The 22,786-nt window shown below is 39.4% G+C and overlaps 1 protein-coding gene across 1 annotated transcript in view; it reads left to right on the forward strand.

Annotated features, from left to right (window-relative positions):
• Positions 1 to 22,231, forward strand: part of MAN1A1 (mannosidase alpha class 1A member 1) — a 55,096-nt gene extending 32,865 nt beyond the window's left edge. Inside the window, exons 6-12 of the mRNA XM_082216126.1 lie at positions 1,677 to 1,800; positions 3,439 to 3,532; positions 7,830 to 7,945; positions 9,556 to 9,775; positions 13,203 to 13,375; positions 15,039 to 15,154; positions 17,326 to 22,231. Of these exons, the coding sequence (XP_082072252.1) occupies positions 1,677 to 1,800; positions 3,439 to 3,532; positions 7,830 to 7,945; positions 9,556 to 9,775; positions 13,203 to 13,375; positions 15,039 to 15,154; positions 17,326 to 17,455 (973 nt within the window). The 3' untranslated portion in view covers positions 17,456 to 22,231. The remainder of the gene's footprint in view (positions 1 to 1,676; positions 1,801 to 3,438; positions 3,533 to 7,829; positions 7,946 to 9,555; positions 9,776 to 13,202; positions 13,376 to 15,038; positions 15,155 to 17,325) is intronic.
• The last annotated feature ends 555 nt before the right edge of the window (positions 22,232 to 22,786 follow it).

Raw genomic sequence — 22,786 nt, forward strand, 5'->3', positions numbered from 1 at the left:
GATTTACTTTCATGCAAGGATGTACATGATAATATAAGCATATTGAGAATATTTGTTTTGTTGCAAAATAGTGTCTTGGCCAGGATCATTTTTATATCAAGTTTTGCCCAAGGCCTCAAAAACTGAATTCCATTTTGTTCAGCTGACTCTTGAAAGAGGTTGCCTTATTGCTTTCATCAGAAATTTCAAAGTAAACGCATCGTGTATTGAACTTGTGGACCTAGAAATCCTTGGTGCTTTCTATTTTAGAAGTTCTTATTGTTAACCACAATGTAAAATAAGTAACAGAAGATTCACACAGAAAGCTTTTTAATGTAATATTTGGTTTCTATTTCACTGGAAGGTCAATGCTTTGTTTAACAGCCCATGCTTTGTATCAGGTATAGCATGAAGTATAATATCCTAGTTTAAAGTTTTGAAAAGAGACTCCATTTTTATACAACTTTCTATTTTGAAAATAAACTACATGGATTTTTTGCCATAATGGTTTTAGACACCTTTGAAGAAAAGAAATACAGGTTTCGCATCAGTTATAGTCACGTCAAGAGTTCACTCATGTAGATAACTGATTCATGAGCATAACTAGCCTGAGATGACAGACTAGTAAGTTCCATGCAAGAGCTGGAAGAGAATACCAAGGATGGATGCTGGTTCAGCTTTCATCACATAAAGCTGGCCAAGTGTGACAAGGAGTCAACGTCCATTGGGCATAAGCACCTTTGAACTACAGTGGTGCCCCGCAAGACGAATGCCTCGCAAGACGGAAAACCCGCTAGACGAAAGGGTTTTCCGTTTTTGAGCTGCTTCGCAAGACGATTTTCCCTATGGGCTTGCTTTGCAAGACGAAAACGTCTTGCAAGTGTTCCGATTTTTTTTCGCTCCCCCCCCCCCTTTTTCTAAGCCACTAATCCACTAAGCCTTTAATAGCCGCTAAGCCTTTAATAGCCGCTAAACCGCTAATAGCGCGAAGCCGCTAATAGGGTTGCTTCGCAAGACGAAAAAACACTAGACAAAGAGACTCGTGGAACGGATTAATTTCGTCTTGCGAGACACCACTGTAATTTGGGTTTATTTCATAGGATTGAGGCTGTTAGAGAAGTTCACTCAAGGAAACATGTGACAGTAATGTATGGTACTCTGGAGGAAAGAGAAGATCTGCTTGGGAAGGGCTAGTATCTCTTAGCCTTCTCCTTCATGGTCTGTGTATAACAAGCTTATTGCTAAATTGGGCATCCTCTCAACTTGCAATAGTACCAAAGCAGTGCAGATAGGTTAAATGTGCTAATATTGAAAAGGAACTGAATAATACATTTTATTTTGGCTCCATCCTATAGTTACAAATAGCTAATTTAGGTGAACAGCACTCTTTGGAGGGTATTCAGGTTCACATAAAAATGATTTGGTAATGCAGCTCTTCTAAGTATTGTGAACTAGGCATACTCCAAAGGAAGTGCTGCTCTGACTGCTTAACAGCATTAACAGGAAATAAAAGCAAAGTACATGTGAACATCGAAGAGATGCAAATGTGATTAAATAAGAGACTGCGTATTAGGGGCTTTTTATTGCGTTTAGCATTTAGTATTCACAGCTTTTATGTTTCTTGTCAAGCTACTACGTAGTTTATGATGTTGTAACTTTTATTTCTCAATCTCACATCACTTTTTTTCCCTTTTTAGTGGCATTGGTCGCAACTGGCCCTGGGCTTCAGGAGGAAGCAGTATTTTGGCGGAATTTGGAACTCTGCATTTGGAATTTATGCATCTAAGCCACTTATCTGGAAATCCAGTGTTTGCTGAAAAGGTCAGTAAAGAGTTTTTGCCAGTAGTTGCATCACCCTTTTGGAAGTGTGACAATTGCCAGTTGTCGGGAATATCTCCATTTTTGTTCTTTGGATCCTCTGAACTTATTTTCTGAGTACAAATGATTTGGTTTCCAGTGCTTCTTTCAAATGTTTTATGATAGTAGGATGGTAGAAGTGTACACATTTTAAGTATCTTAGGTTGACCTTGTACTGCAAACAAGGGAGAAAAAGTGTGTGTGGATTTTGTCTGCATTAGGTTTTTTTGTATCCAGCTTATTAGTAGTTTCACAGGTAGTAATCATCCCTAAATCATGTTGTGCTTGCCTGTTATGGCACAACAGTCTGTTTTAGGTGCTGATTCAAAAAGAAATGTTTTCCAGCTAACTTGAGTGTGGGATTAAAAACATAGGTATATTTCACCCCATCAGAGGAAGCCCTGTGTAGCTGCTTTTGCAGTAAGGCCTCCCCTTGTGTGCCCCCTGCACCCATGAAATTGGCTCTGAAGTGGTTGGATGATCCCCTAGAGTAGCACATGGGGGGATGGACACCCTTCCGCCTGGCAAGCTGATATAGTTGCTCAGATGAAACATTTGTAATAGCCCAACATGGAACACAACCCATAATTGCCCCTAATACATTCTGCATTCTTATGCTTCATTCGTATATAATGATAAGCAGTTAACAAATTAGCCTGTTCGTCCAGCCCAGGCTCTTCCACTTCAGGATCAGGGAAACAAACCACACAGGGCTGCTTAGTCCAAAGCAGCACTCTTGGTTTGCTTCTCTCTCTCTCTCCCTCTCTCTCTCCAAACCACAATCTGCAACTAAGAACAAACCTTGGCTTCGGGTTTAGAGAGTGAAACAAAAGGCTGGTTTGGATATAATGCTAAGCCAACCAGTTTGTGGTTTGTTTCCTTGCTCAACTCAAGGAGCAGCAAAACAGGATTGCTAGGACAGCAAGCAGCTTGTGCACAGGTTATTTGCATTTTTTAACTATAGTTACTGAATACCCAAGTTCAAATGCAGCAACATATATTGAGGAGTTACGGAACCAGATTACTTTTCAGCTAATGTTCAACACTAATCTAGCAAGAAGTCATTAATTAGCTACACAAAATAGCTCTGGACGATGTCCATCCCAGTATGGGCTGTGTGTGAGAGTGGGACAGGGGGAGAGTGCAAGCCAGTATAAAATGATGGCTTGAATCCTAACAACTCATCAGTAAATGGAAGAGTTGCTTCTGTTTATATAGGCAACTGGAATCCTGCAGAAGGTCTGGTTGGAGTATGGGCGGGGCAGCATTTTGGTCAATCTCCTCTTCCCATTTTGTTGCTTCTCATGATTTTCCAGCAGATTTTCAAGGGGCAGCAGTGGGAAGGAAAGATAGGCAAAAAGCATTTCCTCTTTCCTCCTTCCTTTTCACTGTGGAATGTGCCCCAAAAGCAAAATTCTGCTCATGAGACTGTCAGCAGAAGTTTAGTTAGAATATAATCCTTTACTCTTGAAAGAGTTGCTTCCCTTAAGTTTGAATAGTCATACATTTCTTTTCTTTTTGCAAAGAATAAATTCTTTATGTAAAATACACCAAAAAAATGTGCATATGAAACACCATAATTGTCTTTGTTATTTGACATAGGTTATGAACATTAGAAAAGTTTTAAAACGATTGGATAAGCCAGAAGGTCTTTATCCTAATTACCTAAATCCGAGTAGTGGTCAGTGGGGTCAACGTAAGTATATCATTTTCACTAGCGGTATGCACACATTTCAGTTATTTTGTTTAAAAACAAAACGTTTAAAAGACTTCTTAAAAAGCTACTTGAACTATATTGTCAATGTGGCTTTTCTTTGTCCCTTCATTATTTGTGTTTGTTTATAAAATGTACACTAAATATACTCTGAACTAAAATAATTACGATAGTTTTGTTTTCAGGAAATAGAAATGCATTTTCATAATTTATAAGTGGTTATAGCAAAGTTGTCCTGTTCATGCAAGCGCAATGAGTCTCCCCTCCCTCTCCCATCTCCTCTGGAGGGATTTGGGAACACTCAGAAAAGAATGGGGGGGTTGCATGGGGGAGAAGAGAGAGGGGAAATTATCTTGTGCAGGTGGGACTCGTTTTGTGAATGGGACAGTTCTTTTGGACACAGTTCATTACAAATGCAGCAGTCATCTTGAGCACATGTATCTATTTTACTTGTTAATTATAAATATTTAACAAAAGATTTACCGATACAAAATTTCAAAATTCATAAAGTGTTATTGCAGACACGTTTATTTGATTTGTTGCTCTGGTTGTAAATCTGGATCAGGCTCTGTCTTATTTTACAAATTTCCAAAATCACATTGACTGGCATTGCAGAATAAAAGCTACAATAACTTGCTTTTTTGACATAGAAACATGCAAACTTGGGGGCATGGTAACCTCTCTAGAGGGGAGTAACTGCCTAGTTGCAGATAGAGAGCTGCAGGTCTTTTTGTGCTCTACACCTTTAAAATTTGCTTTTCAAAAAAAGTAATAAAAAAAAATAGACTCAGTGCTCAATCATGTCATTTCTCACGCTCCTGTGTTTGCTGATAAATTATGATAATATTGCATTCAGTAGGCTGTGGCCACAAGGTTTGGCTGGATGGCAAATACAGTGGCACCTTGGTTCTCCAACTTAATCCGTTCCGGAAGTCCTTTACAAAACCAAAGCGTTACAAAACCAAGGTGCTCTTTCCCATAGAAAGTAATGCAAAACGGATTGATCTGTTCCAGACTTTTAAAAGTGACCCCTAAAACAGCAATTTAACATGAATTTTACTATCTAACGAGACCATTGATCTATAAAATAAAAGCAATAATCAATGTACTGTATTATAAAATAAATAAGACAGTATTGTAGATGATAAAATTTTTTTAAAAAAAATCTTACCTGCACTGATTATAGTCATTCCGCAGTCACACAATCAATCAGTAGCTGAACTGGGTTCCACACAGTCACAAAAACAAATTAACCAAAAAATCCTTAAAAACAAAAACGCAAAATAAATAGCAAAAACAAAAAAAACCAAATTTAATCCATTCCGAAAGTCCATTTGACTTCCGAAATGTTCGAAAACCAAGACACAGCTTCTGATTGGTACAGGTGCACCAGAAACAATAGCTGACAGCCGCATCAGACGTTCAGCTTCTGAAAAACATTCGAAAACAGGAACACTTACTTCCAGGTTTTCAGCGTTTGAGAACCAAGGCTTTTGAGAACCAAGGTACGACTGTAGAGATAAAAAGGTAAAACACCTCTAAGCTACAAAACACAAGCTAGATCCTTCTTGTAGTTTGTGGTTGGCAATGGATAATCAAAATGCAATATTCTTAACAATGAGAAGATAATAAAATAAAAAATAAAACAGCAAACATTTCAAAACAAACAAACAAACGAGGGAACTGGGGTTGTTTGACAAATGAGAGCAAACAAACACAAGCTGAAGAAATGCAACCAAACACATCAAACGCTTTATAAGAGACAGGACTTCCAAAAGTGTTTCTCATTTTAAGACTTCTCATACACACCAGGAGCCTTCTAGGTAGCCCCGCAGCATGCATGAAGCAAAGTCCAGCTCATCCCTGTAAGCCTGTGATTAGCACATGTTTAGTAGGAGGAGATCATGCTACCCTTCCTCCAGATCCCCTTCTCTCCGCACTAGAATTCTTATATGGTATTGTAATTAATAATTGAAACATTGGCCTGGCTTTCTGTGAGACTGTTTGGAGCTACAGATTGGCCTAGATCTGTACAAATATTTTTGGGACAAGCCCATTTGCTGCTTCTACCCACTCTAGGCAGGACACAAATCAACCTGATTCTGTTTGGACTTTGGGCTTTGGCTGATTCTGGTGCACACCCTACCTTTTACTAAATACCACCAAAATGTTGACACTGGGCCTTAGAGAATATTGAGACTGCAACAATAGCCACTGTGAGGCAAAATATTTTCTACTACAATTAGACCAGCAGTACTATAGTTCCGAATGTTGGAACTATTTTATTGCTATTGTTCCTGTACATTTATTTAGCCTTTGTTACTTCAGTTGCAAATTGAAAGTGATTTCCAGCGTCATGGGTCAATTAGATTTGTCTCTAGCAATAATGGATATAATAGCAGGACTTATTATTGATGAGACTCTGCTTGTGCTATTTAGTCTGCAAATGTCAAGAGTTTCTGAGGTAATTCATTTAGGAAACTGCAAAGGTCATTTAAATGCTGCTATTCAGAGATCAACCTTCCATCACAGAGAGTGCACTCATTCTTCTGAGAAAAGCTTCTTTCTTCTTTGTATTGTGGACACTCGTGTAATTAATGAGGTATTTCTTTACTTTAAAAAAAGTGTTCTGTTTTGTTAGTTCTTCGTAATTCTATCTTGCCATCACAGAACAATTCTTTGGAAATGGAGAGCAAAGGTAACATTTCAGAAAACTAAATACCAGGTCACAGGCTGATAGTTAAAGATGCACACTGTAAAGGTGAAACCTTTAATAGGAAAAAGTAGGCCATATTACTTGTTTGGTTTTAAGCCTTAAAGAGTAAACAAGCATGTCTGTCCTTTCAATTTTGAAGGCATAATTTGGAAAGGAAGAACTTCATGAAGTTAAATAGACTTCTTTTCAGGATATTTGGTATAGGTGTGAAAGGGAAAGCTGCCCCCCCCCCATCCCTCCCAGAATAGACATACTCCTCAATTTTCCAGATTTCATTTAATATAAATAAATTTCTGGTCCATACGGGGCACATTGCTCCAACAGTATTCTGCTCATTAGCTACGTGAAACACTTACTTTATTCTTCCTTTCACTGTTTTGCTGTGATTGAAGTCATAGCAATGACTGACATTTAGGAAATCTGCCATTATGGTCAATGGCCAGAATTTTTTTGCAAATATATAAAATATCAAGGAAAACAAAACAAAGAGCCCTAACAATAAAATCACTAGTACAGTGGTACCTTGGGTTAAGAACTTAATTCGTTCTGGAAACTGGAAACTGTTCTTAACCTGAAGCACCACTTTAGCTAATAGGGCCTCCCGCTACCACCTTGCTGCTGCTGCTGCGCAATTTCTTTTCTCATCCTGAAGCAAAGTTCTTAACCCGAGGTACTATTTCTGGGTTAGCGGAGTCTGTAACCTGATGCGTCTGTAACCCGAGGTACCACTGTAACTGTATCATACTATAAAAGCACCAGACACGGAAAACAAAATGATGTTTGCTACAATTAGTCCCTGGTGACTAATTTACATGCAGCAGCACAGTATTTAGCCACCTTAGAAGAGGTAGATGCACTATGATCTGGAAAAAGAAAGAAAGCATAAAATGTATCTCATCATCCTAGAAATATTCATTTAAAAGGTTCAATAAAACTCTTAAGTGTAGCATTGCCTCCTATTTAACCTAAAGGAGAATCAACTTGCAAAATCAAACAACATGACTTAAAATCAAACCTAAAGAGTCAGCTTAAAATTAGACTGGTTCACCTTTTTAAACCCAGATGACGGTATGCATTGCATTTGAACCATGTGTCAGTCCCACTTATAGAATAGAAAGAATAGAATGAGTTCATCAAATCAGGTTGAATGGGAGGACTTTTTAACTTTGTTAGGGGTAGAGTTCAGCTAAATATGCCAAATGCTTGACATTCTTTCATGCTCGCAGAGCACTATATTTTGAAGTAATACAATACAGAGTGATTGGATTTATATATAATCAGCTTATCAAAAAGTGTTGTTTGTAGAGCACTTTTATTCTGAATAATGGCTTGCAGCCCAGTCCTTTGCATATCTACTTGGAAGTCAGCCTCACTTTGTTCAATGGCAATTACACCTAGATAAGTGTGCGCAGGGTTACAAATTAAAATAATTTCTTGGGTTTCCGGCTTTACTGTGCAAAGAGTTATTTTGCAGTTCATCTTTAAAATTAGGTGGGGAGTGTACAGACACTTAAATTGAAGGTGAAATTAGTTTAGAGTGCTTTTCTGTTTGTTTCTTTTCAGATCATGTGTCAATTGGAGGGCTTGGAGATAGCTTTTATGAATATTTGCTGAAGGCATGGCTAATGTCAGACAAGACAGATGAAGAAGGCATGCAGATGTATTATGATGCTGTTCAGGTAAATGAAATATATAAATCTACTTAAGATTTTCTAATATGAAACACCTTCTAAAGAAAGGGGCTTTGCAGCATATGTTAAGTGTCTGGATTGTTTAAATATTTTCAACAATAAATTTTGATTGAATATGTATTCCTTTAAACTAAACTTGTAAGTATATTCATCTACTTTACATGAATGTCATTGTTCCTAATTTATGAATAGACCATGATTTCCTCCTACATCTGTCTTCACATCGTACTGATTATGTACCTGTGTCTGGTGGTCAGTTTCCCTCTAGTTGTAAGATTAGCCAAAGCCTATTTATCTGTGAAAAGAGATACAGTACTAACAAAGCATATAATTTACTCCATGCTTGGCAGTAGAAAATTTTTGTAAATGTAATGGGTTTGACCCATAGACAGACTCTGCTCGCATGCCAATGATTTCCCAAACTCTTCCCCTCAGAAGCTGCTCCCAGGATCGAGGGTCCTTTCAGAATGGTGTGTGATAGGGCATGAGGGAAGCAGGACTGCTCACACAAAACATCTCTTGAACCAGACCTACATGGTTATTAAACATGTGTCAATTCTGTTTCAAAACATTATGACAACACACTTTTCAATAGCTTTTATGTTGACAACATTAGTTGACGGAATGTATGTAGTGGCCTTGCAGGATTCCCCCCCCCCCCAATGGCTACAAGGAACAGCAATAACTAAATATTGAAAATCTGTTATTTCTGAATGAAGCCCTCACTGGCTGTTGTGACTAAAATGTATCTTTGTGACTGTTCAAAGATGGTGGATTTTTAAAAGCAGTCCTGTACTAAATGTAGCCCTTTCCCTCAGGTAAAGGGAAGCATAATAAGTTGGGTTTCCATCTTTTAAAAAAGTTTAATCAGATATGTCAACTAAGCCTATGCTGTACAGAGGCCACTGCATATGTGAAACACTAGTAACATACTGTGTGTGCCGAAATCTGCCCTTGCCATGACAGCTGCTCATTCTTCATGAAATACTATACCAAGCTATGGAAGTCGCTTATGGGGAGGGGGACTGCTGCCAGGCAGACTAAGAAGCCCCTAAATCTTTTCACATTAGAGTTCAAGAATGCTAGAGTAGATACTATCTGGATCTGGCAAGTTGTTTATTTTAAATAAGTCAGTAAGGCCTAGAATTTTGTCCTTTGTCACTATTTGCCTCGGTTCTTCACGTCGCTCCCGGAAAATGTCACTTCAGGCAGTAAAGACAGACACAACAAATGTATTCAGCTCCTTTGTACACTCCTTTTCCTCCCCTGCTTTCTATTGATGCAGCCACCTGCCTAGCTGGTTTCCTGCTTCTGATGTATTTAAAGACTATTTTATTGTTTGTCTTAATGTTTTTAGCAACATGCTTCCTTTTTACAACCATTACCGTCTGCTAGCATTTTGGTACAAATTTGTTTTTCATATTGTTCTAATTTGGGCAACGCTTCTAGTTTCTGAGGGAAGCCTTCCTGTCTCAAAACAACTTCCTTGATTCTTCTTGTTAACTATGACAACATCCTCTGGTACCCTTTCTGATCTGCAGTATACCTTCCAGCTGAGCGTCTATTTCTAATACAGAAATATCTTTGCATTTTTCTAGTCTATCGAAACCCATCTGCTCCGAAAATCTAGCACTGGTTTGATGTACATTGCTGAGTGGAAGGGTGGGCTGCTTGAACACAAAATGGGCCACCTCACTTGCTTTGCTGGAGGGATGTTCGTTCTGGGTGCAGATGGAGCACCTGCTGATAAAACTGGACGTCACATTGAACTTGGTGCTGAAATTGCCCGCACATGTCACGAGTCTTATGATCGCACAAGTAAGCATTAAACTTTGTGGAGTAGCTCTTTTCCAGAGGGTTCCCCCCCCCCAAAAAAAAAAAAACTTGCCCAATTCTATATTGATGGTTAGTGCTGTGCATTTTGCTTTCCCCCACCCCAACATAGTTAATACATTTTACTTTTTCTGCATTGAATTTGTGTTACTTGTCACCACAGAATCGCAGACTTGTAGAGTTGGAAGGGTCCACGAGGGTCATCTATTATTTTTACATGCCCTTCACCACCAGATCCCAGAGCAGATAGACGCGCAGCGTAAATTAATAATGCAGAGTCTTCTTCAGTAAAAGAATAAAAGCTTTGCCGTGTTAAAACTTGTTTGCAAATAAACAGCATAGTGAACAGAAGATTTAAACTAGCTTCAGAGCATACACAGAGTACAGGCTTCACTTCTGAGTCAGGCTCCATACACACAGACACACACACTGACTGACTGACTGAGTCTGCCTGCAGACAGATACAATACGTATACAGAGAATGAGTCACCCTCAAGATGAGTCACAGTGATTCAGCATGCTAAGTGATTCTGCAGCTTTTCAGCACTTCACAACATTTCTAGACTCCTTTACTGCTTCCCTTACAGTGGTATCTCAGTTTAAGAACAGCCCTGTTTACGAACGATTACAAACTCCGCAAAACTGGAAGTAGTTTGAGAACTTTACCTTGGTCTAGGAATGGAATCCGAATGGTGAAAGGGCACCGGTGGCGGGAGGCCTCATGAGGGAAAGCACGCCTCGGTTAAAAAACGGTTTCGGTTTAAGAACGGACTTCCGGAACGGATTAAGTTCATAAACCGAGGTACCACTGTATGTTGTTTGGAGGGAAGTTTTTTGAGGGGGAGTTTCCCCTTGATATTAAGACCCAGAGTGGTATATTCATGCATTCAAAGATAAGCTGTAGAACTGCTTTTGACAACCACCTTCTGTCCTTGGAGTAGTTAGACAACACCACTGAAACTATGATTGGTACAGGATGACACTACCTGTAATCTATTTTCTTATTGACTAAAGAGTGTTTCTCGCTCTCTCTTTTAACACTGGTAGCAAGTTTTGTAGTGGGCTATCAGCCAGTGAGTGCCTGTGTTAGTTTGACAGACGTGTAAAAAGCTAGACTAGCTTTTCCAACCTGGTGCCTTCAAGATGTTGTTGACTTCCAACTCCTCATCAGCCCCAGCTAGCATGGCCAGTGGTATGGGGTGATGGAAGACATAGTCCAAAACATCTGGAGGGCGCTACATTGGAGAAGGCTGTGCTAGAAATCAGTTCCACTCAGTTTACTTGGAAGCTTCCCCATTTCAGCACACATGCATTATGTATCATTTTGCCTCTGTTAAAACACATTCAATAGATATTGTACACAGTTGTCCAATATCCATGTACATCAATGGGAAAACTTCTAAAGGGTTTGTTTTTACAGGTATTTTTAAAAAGCTAAAAAGATGCAACATGTTCCCAGCAGATTTAAATGTATTCCTATGTCTTGGACTTAACTGCCTTTACTAACGACTACTTTGTAGATTTCAGTAGCGTTTTAATAGTTGCTTCTGCTTCCAGAGGAACGGGCACTTGTCTTGTGAACTTCCAAGTTACATCAAACTGTCCAGTAAAGGGAAAAGTAGCAGACTTTTGTATCAACTTTGGCTGCAAAGTATGATCAATGCATGCAAGAACTTAATTTTGAATTGCCTAGAACTTGAAACAAGCACGGATCAATATTTATTAAAGTATTTATATGCTACAGTCTCTGGCGGCATACTTCAATAAAACACAAAAATAATTAAAAACAGTACAAAACAATAATTAAAATGGCGGGCCAGACTAAAAGAACTCAAACCAATGCAAGACTTGTCAGTATAAAAAGATATTGAAGAGACACCTAAGAGTCAAAAGTGAGGGTGCTTGCTGAATCTCAGCTGAAGGAGTGTTCCCTGACCTGACTTCTAGTTGAGATCAGTTGAGCCTATTTAAAACAGGCTAAACTGTTGGCATATACAGTGGTACCCCGCAAGACGAATGCCTCGCAAGACGGAAAACCCGCAAGACGAAAGGGTTTTCTGTTTTGGAGGCACTTCGCAAGACGAATTTCCCTATGGGCTTGCATCGCAAGGCGAAAGCCCATAGGGAAATGCTGGCGGTCGGGAGCAAAGACTTTCACCCACAGCCGGCCTTCAGAAGAGGACCTCTTCTGAAGGCCGGCGGGGGGCAAAAGTCTTTGCTCCCCCCCGCCTGCCTTCCCCCCCCCCCCGCCTGCCCCGGGCGATCTTAAAATGCGGGCGGGCGGGAGCGAAGCGTTCGCTGCCGACCCCCAGCATTTTAAAATCTCCCCGTGTCCCGGGAAGGTTTTAAAATGCTGGGGGTCGGCAGCGCTTCGCTCCCGACCCATGCCGGCAAGCCTTGCGCGCAAGGCTTGGGGCGGCAGCCTGCATCCCCAAGCAGGGGGTGAGCTGCGGAGCCCGCCCCCTGCCTGGGGGAGATGCCGGCAAGCCTCGCATGCCCGGCGGGAGGTCCCGCTTAGCCCGCTGTTCCGAAGCGGGGAGGGGGGCGGGAAGACCTGCCCCAGCCGCCCCACTTCGGAACGCTGTTCCGAAGCGGGGCGGGAACACCTTCTGAAGGCGGGCAGGGGGCGAAAGTATTTGTCCCCCCTGCCTGCCTTCCCAGGGGCTTTTAAATCGCCCCGGACAGCGGAGAAGTCCTCCGCTCCGCTGTCCCAGGGTTTTTTAAAAAGCTGGGGGTGGGAAGAAAATCCCTTGTCCCCCCCCCCCAGCCTTCAGAAGAGGTCCGGGGACAGACTGTCCCCGGACCTGGTCTGAAGGCGGTTTCCCTAGGAACGCATTAATTGATTTTCAATGCATTCCTATGGGAAACCGTGCATCGCAAGACGAAAAAACCGCAAGACGAAGAGACTTGCGGAACGAATTAATTTCGTCTTGCGAGGCACCACTGTAAACCCTTTCAACCAATTGGCATTATGTACTCAAAAAATAATAAGATTTTAAATATTCAAGCTAAAGTTTCATCAAGGACATGTTTCCTTTTCCAATAAAACCTGGAGTGAGAGAAAGCAATATTGCTAGAAAACTTAGAGTGGTTCATACATAAGGCCTATTCATAGTCCAACATTATCTTTGACCCAACTTTCAGCTTGGAAATATTGTTGCCTACAATTTTTAAGCAGATTCATTCTTCTGGTTTTGTTTCCCCAGTTTGCCCTTTTTATTCTGCATTATTTCCTGGAAGGGACAGGGATATCAATAAATGTCATAGAAGAGGTGTGTTTTTATAAGTTTTATTGGGATGCTCTCAAAATATTTGTGCCCTCCACACTAAAATGTCATGCATTAATGACACAAGCAGAGTTGAAAGTTTTTCATGTGCCAACTCAGTTGGATATTGCACATTGTTTGTGTAGGCATGAAGCTGGGACCAGAAGCCTTCAGGTTTGATGGTGGAGTTGAGGCAATTGCTACTAGACAGAATGAAAAATACTACATCTTACGGCCTGAAGTTATCGAAACCTACATGTATATGTGGAGATTCACTCATGATCCAAAGTACCGGCAGTGGGGCTGGGAAGCTGTAGAGGTAATATATTTGTTTGTTTCTTTAAAGGCTTAAATTTGAATAATGTGTTTTATATTCACTCAAAATAAGCTTGCCTAGTAAAAAGTAATGATTTTTCTGCCTCATGTGAATATTATAATTACCCAGTTCCTTAAATAATTCCTCATTAACAGTGTCCTTATTCATTCCTTCTAACTCCTTGATTTTAGTTCCTTAGTGCCCTCCCACCTTGTGCATTAGCTGGAAATACTGATAAATACTCAGCTTATGAGTCTTAAACATACGGGAGGAAAATATTAATCCTTGTGACCCAAATGTGGGGGGTAAATAACAAAAGAATCTGCTGGGTGCCCAGATTCAAAACATGGAGCTTTGCACACTCTGTAGCAGAAGAGAGCCCCCAATAGCAGAGTTTAAACACACAAAAGTCTAGCAGCAATATCAATATAGGTTGGTAGACCCTTTTACAGTGTTCCTCTTTTTCTACCACTCTTGCAATGAACTGACTACACACTGGTAAGTATGTTTAAAATACTTTATTTACAAAATGTTCCAGAGGTTCCAAAGATTCATGCATTTGTCCAAGCAGCAGCAAGGAGAACACTGGCAGAACACTCTTGGGTAGAAGATACAGAAAGCATCAAACACATGCTCTAAGCTTGGCGCTTGCTTAGACAAATCTTCTTGACCAGTTAGTTACATGGCACAGAGAAAGGGAACAGGAAGAGAAGGCTTCACTTCCTCCCACATCACAGAAGTGAAGTGGTTAAGAACCATGAAGGGGTTAAGAACTTCTCTGTTCTTAACCCCTTCATGTACTAACCAGCACTCATGCATAGTTATGTTTGACTGCAGTTTCCCACAAAATATCCCAGACAGTTCTCCACAAATCTCCTATTTCCTTTTGTTTGAAAAATAACTATTAATTCTTTTTTAGTATCCATCAGTACCTAACTCTATTTTAATATGAATATATTCAGTGTCCAATTCCTTGGATTTATTGGCTGCCGGTCATGTCAAAAGTGATCCCAAAGCAATATATAGTAATTACAGAGCAAATACCACAGCCAAATATAAACTTCAATGCAACTGTAATCATAAATATCAAAACATGAACATCAGACAAATATTGAAATGGTAAAACCATAATAGTAACAGCAGCTGCAATCACTCACTGGTGCACTTCTCAGTAGGGCCCCATCAGCAGATACCAGGATAACTTCAAGTATTTAGGTCCCAAGTCATACTGTGCCCAGTATCTTTCAGTATCTTCGACTTCCATCAGAATGGTTGGTGAGCTGGGAAACACATCAGTACAATAGGAGCTTTGTCTAGGTGTGGAATAAAGATGGTAGTTTTTCTACTCTGCATGTCCTTTGAGTTCAGGAACTGTATCTGTTTGAAAAAACTACAGTGTAGGGAATTTGAGAACTCCATTTTGAAGTTGTGTGTTAAATGGCTCAAAATCAATGAGACTTTAAATAGCAATCATTAACTGGTCTTGTTGGCTTCAGTTGGGCAGTTGTTTTACATTTGTTGTGATGCTGGTGTTTAATTGTGCTATTTTATATTGTGTTTAAATTTTTAACTTTGTGCTATTAGGTGCCCTGAATATGTTTTACATTAAAGCGCAGGGTGTAAGTTATAAAATATCAAACTCCTCTTTTCCTTTCTTTGAATTCAGGCATTGGAAAAATACTGCAGAGTAGATGGCGGCTATTCTGGTGTTAGGGATGTTTACAGCAACCGTCAAACCCATGATGATGTGCAACAGAGTTTCTTCCTTTCAGAAACACTCAAGTAAGCAATTGAAACCCTTCAGTTTAAAAGTTGAAGAGCTAAGAGTCATTAATCTTTGTATGGGCTGGCGTACAGGGCAGCAGAACAAAAAAGGGGCATGGGAATATGGGGAGTCAGAACCAGGAGAAGCAAGCAGGTTATCTCTAGTGGTCTTTCAAAGACAAGATGGTCTGTTTACTGAAGTACCATAGTATTTTAACAGATGGGAGTTTTGCACATAATCTTGGTGTGTGGTGGAGAAAACAAGTTCTGCTTTTGCGTGGAAATGCTGTTCGGGGCCAGAATAGAAGCAGGGGGCTTCAGGGGGTACTGCTGTTATCTTCAGCAAGCATGTCAGTTCAGACAAGGACAAAGAAATGTAACTGTGACCAGGAACGCCAGGGCTGTGATCAGGCAGATTGGTTCCAAGTAAGGGTGAGACTGCAGTCATTTGGTTCTGTGCCTCTGAAAACTGACCTGTGGGTAGTGTCGGACCTAGGACTTAGGAGAACCATGGTCAAATTCCCACTCAACCTTGAGCATTGAACCCATCCCTGTTTCTCCACTTACCCCCAGTGTTTTATGAGAATGGACTGGAGGAGAGAAGCATTTATGCTGCTATGAGCTCACTGAAAGAAAGTCAAGATATAAACAAATACTGGCAGAGCAGGTGCTCTAGAAAGTCCTGTGATTCATTGCATATCATATAGAAATTTGCTTACTTACCTTGAATTCTCCATTTTCTGACCCAACCCTACTTTCTGTAACATGGGAATAATAAATATTATTAGTGAGAATTTATGAAGTGTTTTGAACTCTTGCTATGTGCTATAGAGTGGTACCTCGGGTTAAGTACTTAATTCGTTCCGGAGGTCCGTTCTTAACCTGAAACTGTTATTAACCTGAAGCACCACTTTAGCTAATGGGGCCTCCTGCTGCTGCCGCGCCGCTGGAGCACAATTTCTGTTCTCATCCTGAAGCAAAGTTAATAACCTGAAGCACTATTTTTGGGTTAGCGGAGTCTGTAACCTGAAGCGTATGTAACCTGAAGTGTATGTAACCCAAGGTACCACTGTATAAGCTTTAGTATCTGTGGAGCCTGGCAGAGAGCAGTTGCCCAGGCAGATGGAGGGGGCTGATGGAAAGAGAAAGTTGGCAAACTTTAGTTACATGCAGTTGTTTCAGTTGCTTTTCTCCAGAAGTCTGAACTTCTCAAGGAAATGTTAAGGAAGTAAAGGTGCTTCCAAATCAGGTAGGCGAGACCCTTTCAAAAGTCTCTCGAAGCAAGCTTGAACACCTAAGCATTAATTCTTAAATACTGTCTGAAATGTAGTTCTGTGCAGCAAAGTAATCTAGTTTTCATAGTTGAGCATGGTTTGATTTATGAAGGAGTCATTCCTTTCTGTGTCACAGAGCAAATTGAGCAGTGGATTTGGCAAGCTATCCACCTAAAACGAATAGTTAACACTACCTGGACAAATACTTTATTACAAATACTATGTTCCCAATAGATAATTTGTGAAGGGACAGAAGAGGGCTGTGTGCTCTCGAAGGGGAGGCTCTTGAGCAACTGAGTATCATCTGGCATCTGCATGAAAACTAGATGGGCCTTTGGTCTGATCCATCAGGGCTTATCTTCTGTATATCATCCCTTCCAGAGGCAACAGGGGCTTTCTAAGTCCCATTTTAGCTTCTGGAGCATCTGTATATTGAAGAGCAAAAAAGTCCCATAGCTGCATTTCCATGTTTCCTTCGAGGAAATCTCTTCTTTCCCCATGTGTCATTTTGAGTGCTAAGCTGCTTTGCGCGCACACACAAATGTGAGCTTAGAAAGGGAACTAAAATTTAGATGCAGTCAGGTATTTTCCTAGCTATTCCTTTATATTTTGTTTTATTTATATCCCACCTTTTGTCCAAGGAGCTCAGGTGGCAGACATGGGTTTTCCTTGCCCCATTTTATCCTCGCAACAACCCGGTGGGGTAGTTTAGGCACAGACTGGCCCAAAGTCACATAATAAGCTTGAACCCTGTTCTCCCAGGTCCTAGTTCAACACTAACCACTATGCCACATTGAAGATATATTGTACTTTTATTGATCTAGGTGTTTTGAGAGATACAAATGATTCCATTATTATTCCTATGTGAGCCTTCCAGTTTTGTAGTTTGTTAAATATCCTTTTTTTTTTGGCCAGGTATCTATATTTATTATTTTCTGAAGATGATCTTCTACCGTTTGAACATTGGGTCTTTAACACTGAGGCACACCCTCTACCAGTTCTGAAAAAAGAAGAGGAGGAAAAAAAGAAAAAGCCAATAAAATAATGCTGAATTCTGTTTGGGGCACACAACGTAGTAATTAAAATTCCATCATTTTTTAGTTTTGAACCAATTATTTGCAGTCTGGTGTCTACCCGTACAATATTTAACAAGTGACCTAAAGTAATTAATTATAATTAAACATATTTATGTTTTGACAGGAATTGTAACTTGTCATCTCTAGATTTTGTTAGGCTGCAGTATGCATCTGGCCAAATAGAATACAGAGGTCAGCATGTTACTTGTTTTCCATTTTGTTTTTGACTGCAAAATCTTTTCCTCCTCTGTGAGGAGATGTCTGCTTTAAGCTGTAATACTTTGCTGTGTTGCAAAAAGCCATAAAGAATTAAGTATGAAGAGCTTTTTCTTTTTTAATATATGTTAATGTGGTTTGTCTATTACTAGAGACAAATCTGACTGTGACAGCCTCTTCTTATGCGGGTCTATCATTAATTGGTAATTTGAATACTTTAGAAGGTGTTCTGTTCATAAGAATAGTTTCATCTCATCTGTGTGCACTATTATGTTAAACTGTGGCTTTTCTTGATAGGCAAAGTCCAGATGTTGAAACCCTTATCTAATAACAATTTTAGAACATAACTGCAAATCAACTTAAATACAAGTAAATTTAGGGCCCTTTTTTTCTTTTCCTGTATTTGGTTTCACAAGCAGCCACAACACCCAAGAGCATAGCAGCTGCCATCTGAACTTACCCTTATCTACAACAATTTGCAAATCTCAAAACCTTCTGTTAGTGCAAAGTTTCAGCATGATTTGCATTTGAAGGCACAACCTGGTTTCTCCTGAAACTTGTAATTTCTTATGAGAAATGGGTTGATCTGTGAAATCCTTTGTGTTAAGCCTTTGCCCATTTAGAGACTAGGACTGGCTAGTATTGCAAGTATGTTGATTGCCATTTCAGACATTCCACTGTGTGACACTTGGTAGATACCAGGAACAATGCTGTGAAAGTAGGAAGAGAAGGTGCTATGCTTTAGAAATCCACATTTCAGCTTTCATTCACATTTGAGAGATGGAAAAAAAACCACTACTGCTTTAAATGCTTTGCTTTAAAAAAGATTCTACTCTGTACTCATATTAATCAGTGTTAATCAAAGTGACAGAAATGGAATGTTGGTTGAGACAGCCCAAATTTTTTCAATAACTGTGGTTAGTAGTCTAATCAGAGGATGAAACAGCACCGCTTTTTCCAGTTTACCAGTTGGGATGCCTTTCTGAGCAGAATAGCCTTTAATTAGTGATTAATATAGTAAAGCTACTTGGCCACATAGGTGCCTGTGATTTAACAGGCACACACTGTTATTCTAATCTATTGCAAACCTTTTTATGCTAAGAAATATGAGAACCACAGATTTGATTCAACACAGGTAACTCCTTGGTAGCTGAAGGACTTTTTGGAATGGTGCATAAAATGAGTGATCCACAGATTTTAAAAAACCTGGTGATAATCTGCATCAGTTTCTGTGCTGATGAACAGCTTTACACAATTCTAACTTTCAATATAATAGATTTACCCAGGGCTATGCCACAGCATTTGTGAAGGCCATAGGAATGAAATCTCTTATATTTCGATCTGGTAGAATAGTGAGAGAACACAAGCAATAATTCCCCCCAAATTTATGTATTCCTCTTTCTGTGCCTCTCCGTACTACATTCATTCCCTACTCACCCATCCCAATGTTTTTTTAAAAAAATTATTCTAAGATCAGGCATGGCAGCTGAAGAATCAAAGGAAACCATGCGAGTTGCTGGCACACATGAATCTCTGGTTATTACAAATGAGTTGCCTAGCAAATTTTCTTACACTAAAACTTGATTATTATTCAAGACTGATGTTCAGGTAATTGGATATGGTGTTGGTGTATGGATTTTTAAGCCATCACAAGAACCACTATAATAAAGTATAATAATGAAAATACAAACATTTTTTTTCCTTTATTTAACTAGAATCGGTGTCACATTTCTGATTCTGGACTTCTGCTAACATCTTTACATTCCAGAAAATCAGTTAGACAAATTAAAAGAAGCCTTTCATATGCTATGCTCTTCTGCTATGTGTCTGTGTGCTCAATTCTTTACTCATTTATGTGAAACATTAATTCAGATGTTATTCACTTTAAACATTTTTATTTGAAAATAGTTGGATAGCCTGATGTATAGAAAATCAATACTGTGGTAAATCTAAAACATTCATTTACTTTCTGTTATGAGAAACTTCATATTTTATCGGCCCCCCCCCCCTTGAAGGAATGAAGGGGAAAGAAGCTTCTGGTTTATTTCTAGCTCACAGGCTATAATGCATTTTTCAAACTACAAAGAACATCCTATTGTATCACCCAAAGCACTATTGTGTGTATATTCAAAGTCTAAATGCAGAATGGAATTAAATTCTCTAATTTTTTAAGCAAATAGTGGTGGCTTCTGCCATATAAAGAAAATATATGCAACACACAAGCGAGAGGACAGGATCAAAATATACTCAGCCATACAGGTATTCTCATCTGGTAACTTGGAATGATGTAAGTCTGCTGGTGTTGACTGGCAGACCTCTGTTTTTAAGGTTAATTGGTTCTTCAAAACCTAAAATGGAAAAGCAAATGCAAGACACCAATTAAATGTTGGGCTGCAGAGTCACCAAATTTTTGAAAGTTGCTAACTGTATAAGTTTTTTTATTTTTAAATGATTTCCCAAGCTTAAGTTACAGCTTCAACGAAAGAACCCCTCTTACTTTCTGTGGAAGCTAATGTCAGTGGGGGGAATCCATCTTCTGAGCAAGTTCTCCCACAGAGGCATCGTAGTAGAATGTGAATTATCCCATTTGAGAGCCTATATGAGGAATAAACGTTAGAACCAAAAGCAGAGGGCATCTTCTAAGACTGAGCCAATAAAAATGGCAGTGATCTTGGATTACCTAGTATGGTTTTCAGTTTTTTAATATAGTATTCCATTTCTGCCTTCTGACTGAAGTCCTGCCAGGCTCCATTTTTAACAGGCTGCCTTGTAGAATTACCACACCCTTTTTGTGCCAATCGATTGCTTCTCTTCACGTATAAATCTGGAACATTTTGTTTAAAAAATGTTCTGTAGAGATATAATCTGCTATGTATAGCTAAGACAAATTGTCCTGATTTTCAAAGGCCACAATCCAGATAGTATTTTCTGTTCAGTTTAACAGGCTTTTAAACATTCCAAGAGATGGCATCATTGAACATAAGTAGCCCTTTGTAACTTGCTCTTCTGGGCTTTCAGCAGATGCTCATACATAGAAGTATTGTCTGGTTAAGCAAAGCTCAGTAAACCCTATAGCCCTCAAACTGTGTAATGCCATCTGTAGTGAATTGTTAAAAATAATATTCAGTCCAGCCCCATATTCTAGGCAGGATACATCACACCTTAAGCATCCTGTTTCTCAAAAATGTCCTGATAGAAGCCTTTAAAGGGAATCATTTTTCCAACACACTCTAACAGTAGTATTTTGTCAGTGGCTCAGGTCCAGTTGACATCTTTTATTGCCTAATGCAGGCATAGGCAAACTCGGCTCTCCAGATGTTTTGGGACTACAACTCCCATCATCCCTGACCACTGGTCCTGTTAGCAAGGTATGGTGGGAGTTGTAGTCCCAAAACATCTGGAGGGCCAAGTTTGCCTATGCCTGGCCTAATGCATAATTTCTCCCCTATTTGTTGCCAATCTTCCAGTGTGGACCTCATCAAAACCCACTGGTGCCATTTTGGAGGAACCTGGCCAAATGTGTGAAATGGTTACTGTGCTTCTGTGAAACTTTTTTTTGTCAGTCACTATAAACAGAGTGGAAATAGAAATTTATAAATGCAGCAGGAATTGTACTGGATATTTCTTATTTTCCTCTTGCAGGCAATTTAGTGATTATTTCACCAGGTTTATTTTCCCTAATGTATTTGACACAAGTGTTTTGATCAGTTACATATTTCTCTTTATGGGAAGTTGTGATTATGGTAGTTTTTTGTTCATTGGTCTTATTATTTGAAAGAGCACAATGTTTCTATAACATACAGTAATCAGGTTGTATGTACAAGCTGCACTATAATGTACCTTTTTTGTAAAGTGATGTAAGTAGACAAGAAGATTGTATCTCCCTGTAGAACTGCAAAGTGTAAGAGAAACATGTTTTTATATCTTCAAAGCAGTCATTTATGTTAACACAAAACACCAAAGTATAAAACTTCAGAGTGATCACCATTTAAAAAGTTGTAGCTACAGTCCTGAAATTATTTACAGTGGTGTAAATAGCTTCAGAATTAACTTTAAGTATTTCTTAGAATTTGTCACACAATCAAGCTGGAAATAACACTGTGTTTACATTCAGTAGGAGTAACTATGGGTGACTGAGCTAATGCTGACCACTGTATGTGTAATTTAAGGCAATTTTTAATTTTTTTAAAGTGTCTCTTCCTGTTTCAACAGTGTCTAAATTTACATTGCTCTTCAGCATATCACACTGCAGTTGTTTAAATATATATTAAATCCTGAAATGCGAATTTAAAGTCCATGTTTGTTTATATGACAGCTCTATGATACCCAGTGACACCTTGTTGATTCAGTAAACTTGTGTGGTCATATTGCGTATTTTTTTAATTATTATTTCTGCATATCCCACTTAGTTTTCTTCCACCTTTATAGAAATCTCTGAAGTTATAAGAGAACAAAATGCTTACTTTTTAAGAACTATATTTGTAAAACAAAACAAAAAAAATCTATTGTGAATAAAGTCTTTTAATACAGCCTCTTATTTTATTGGATTTTTTTCCTTGCACTGAAGTGCCGAAAGAGTTAAATTTCCTGTAAAGAGGAAAAGTTATGCTGGATAGCTGTATGGAAGGTAATGAACCAAAACTGGTTCTGTAGATTTATTTCTACTGCAGTAAGGTAAAGGGTAAAGGGACCCCTGACCGTTAGGTCCAGTTGTGGCCAACTCTGGGGTTGCGGCATTCATCTCGCTCTATAGGCCGAGGGAGCCAGCGTACAGCTTCTGGGTCATGTGGCCAGCATGACTAAGCCGCTTCTGGCGAACCAGAGCAGCACACGGAAACGCCGTTTACCTTCCCACCGGAGCAGTACCTATTTATCTACTTGCCCTTTTGAGGTGCTTTCGAACTGCTAGGTTGGCAGGAGCAGTACTTACCAACTAAACCAGAAGTAGCTAAACTGCAGCCTGCAAGCTATATCCAGTCCTTGCCCAAGTGATTTTTGGTGCCCCATAAAGCCACTCCCCCAATAATGTGCTAATATCTATGTGTGTGTAATCTACTGCCCTATTTTTTTCCTTAAGGAATAGG

Source organism: Podarcis vaucheri (genome assembly GCF_965113315.1).
Source record: "Podarcis vaucheri genome assembly, chromosome: 3".
Lineage (NCBI taxonomy): Eukaryota > Metazoa > Chordata > Lepidosauria > Squamata > Lacertidae > Podarcis > Podarcis vaucheri.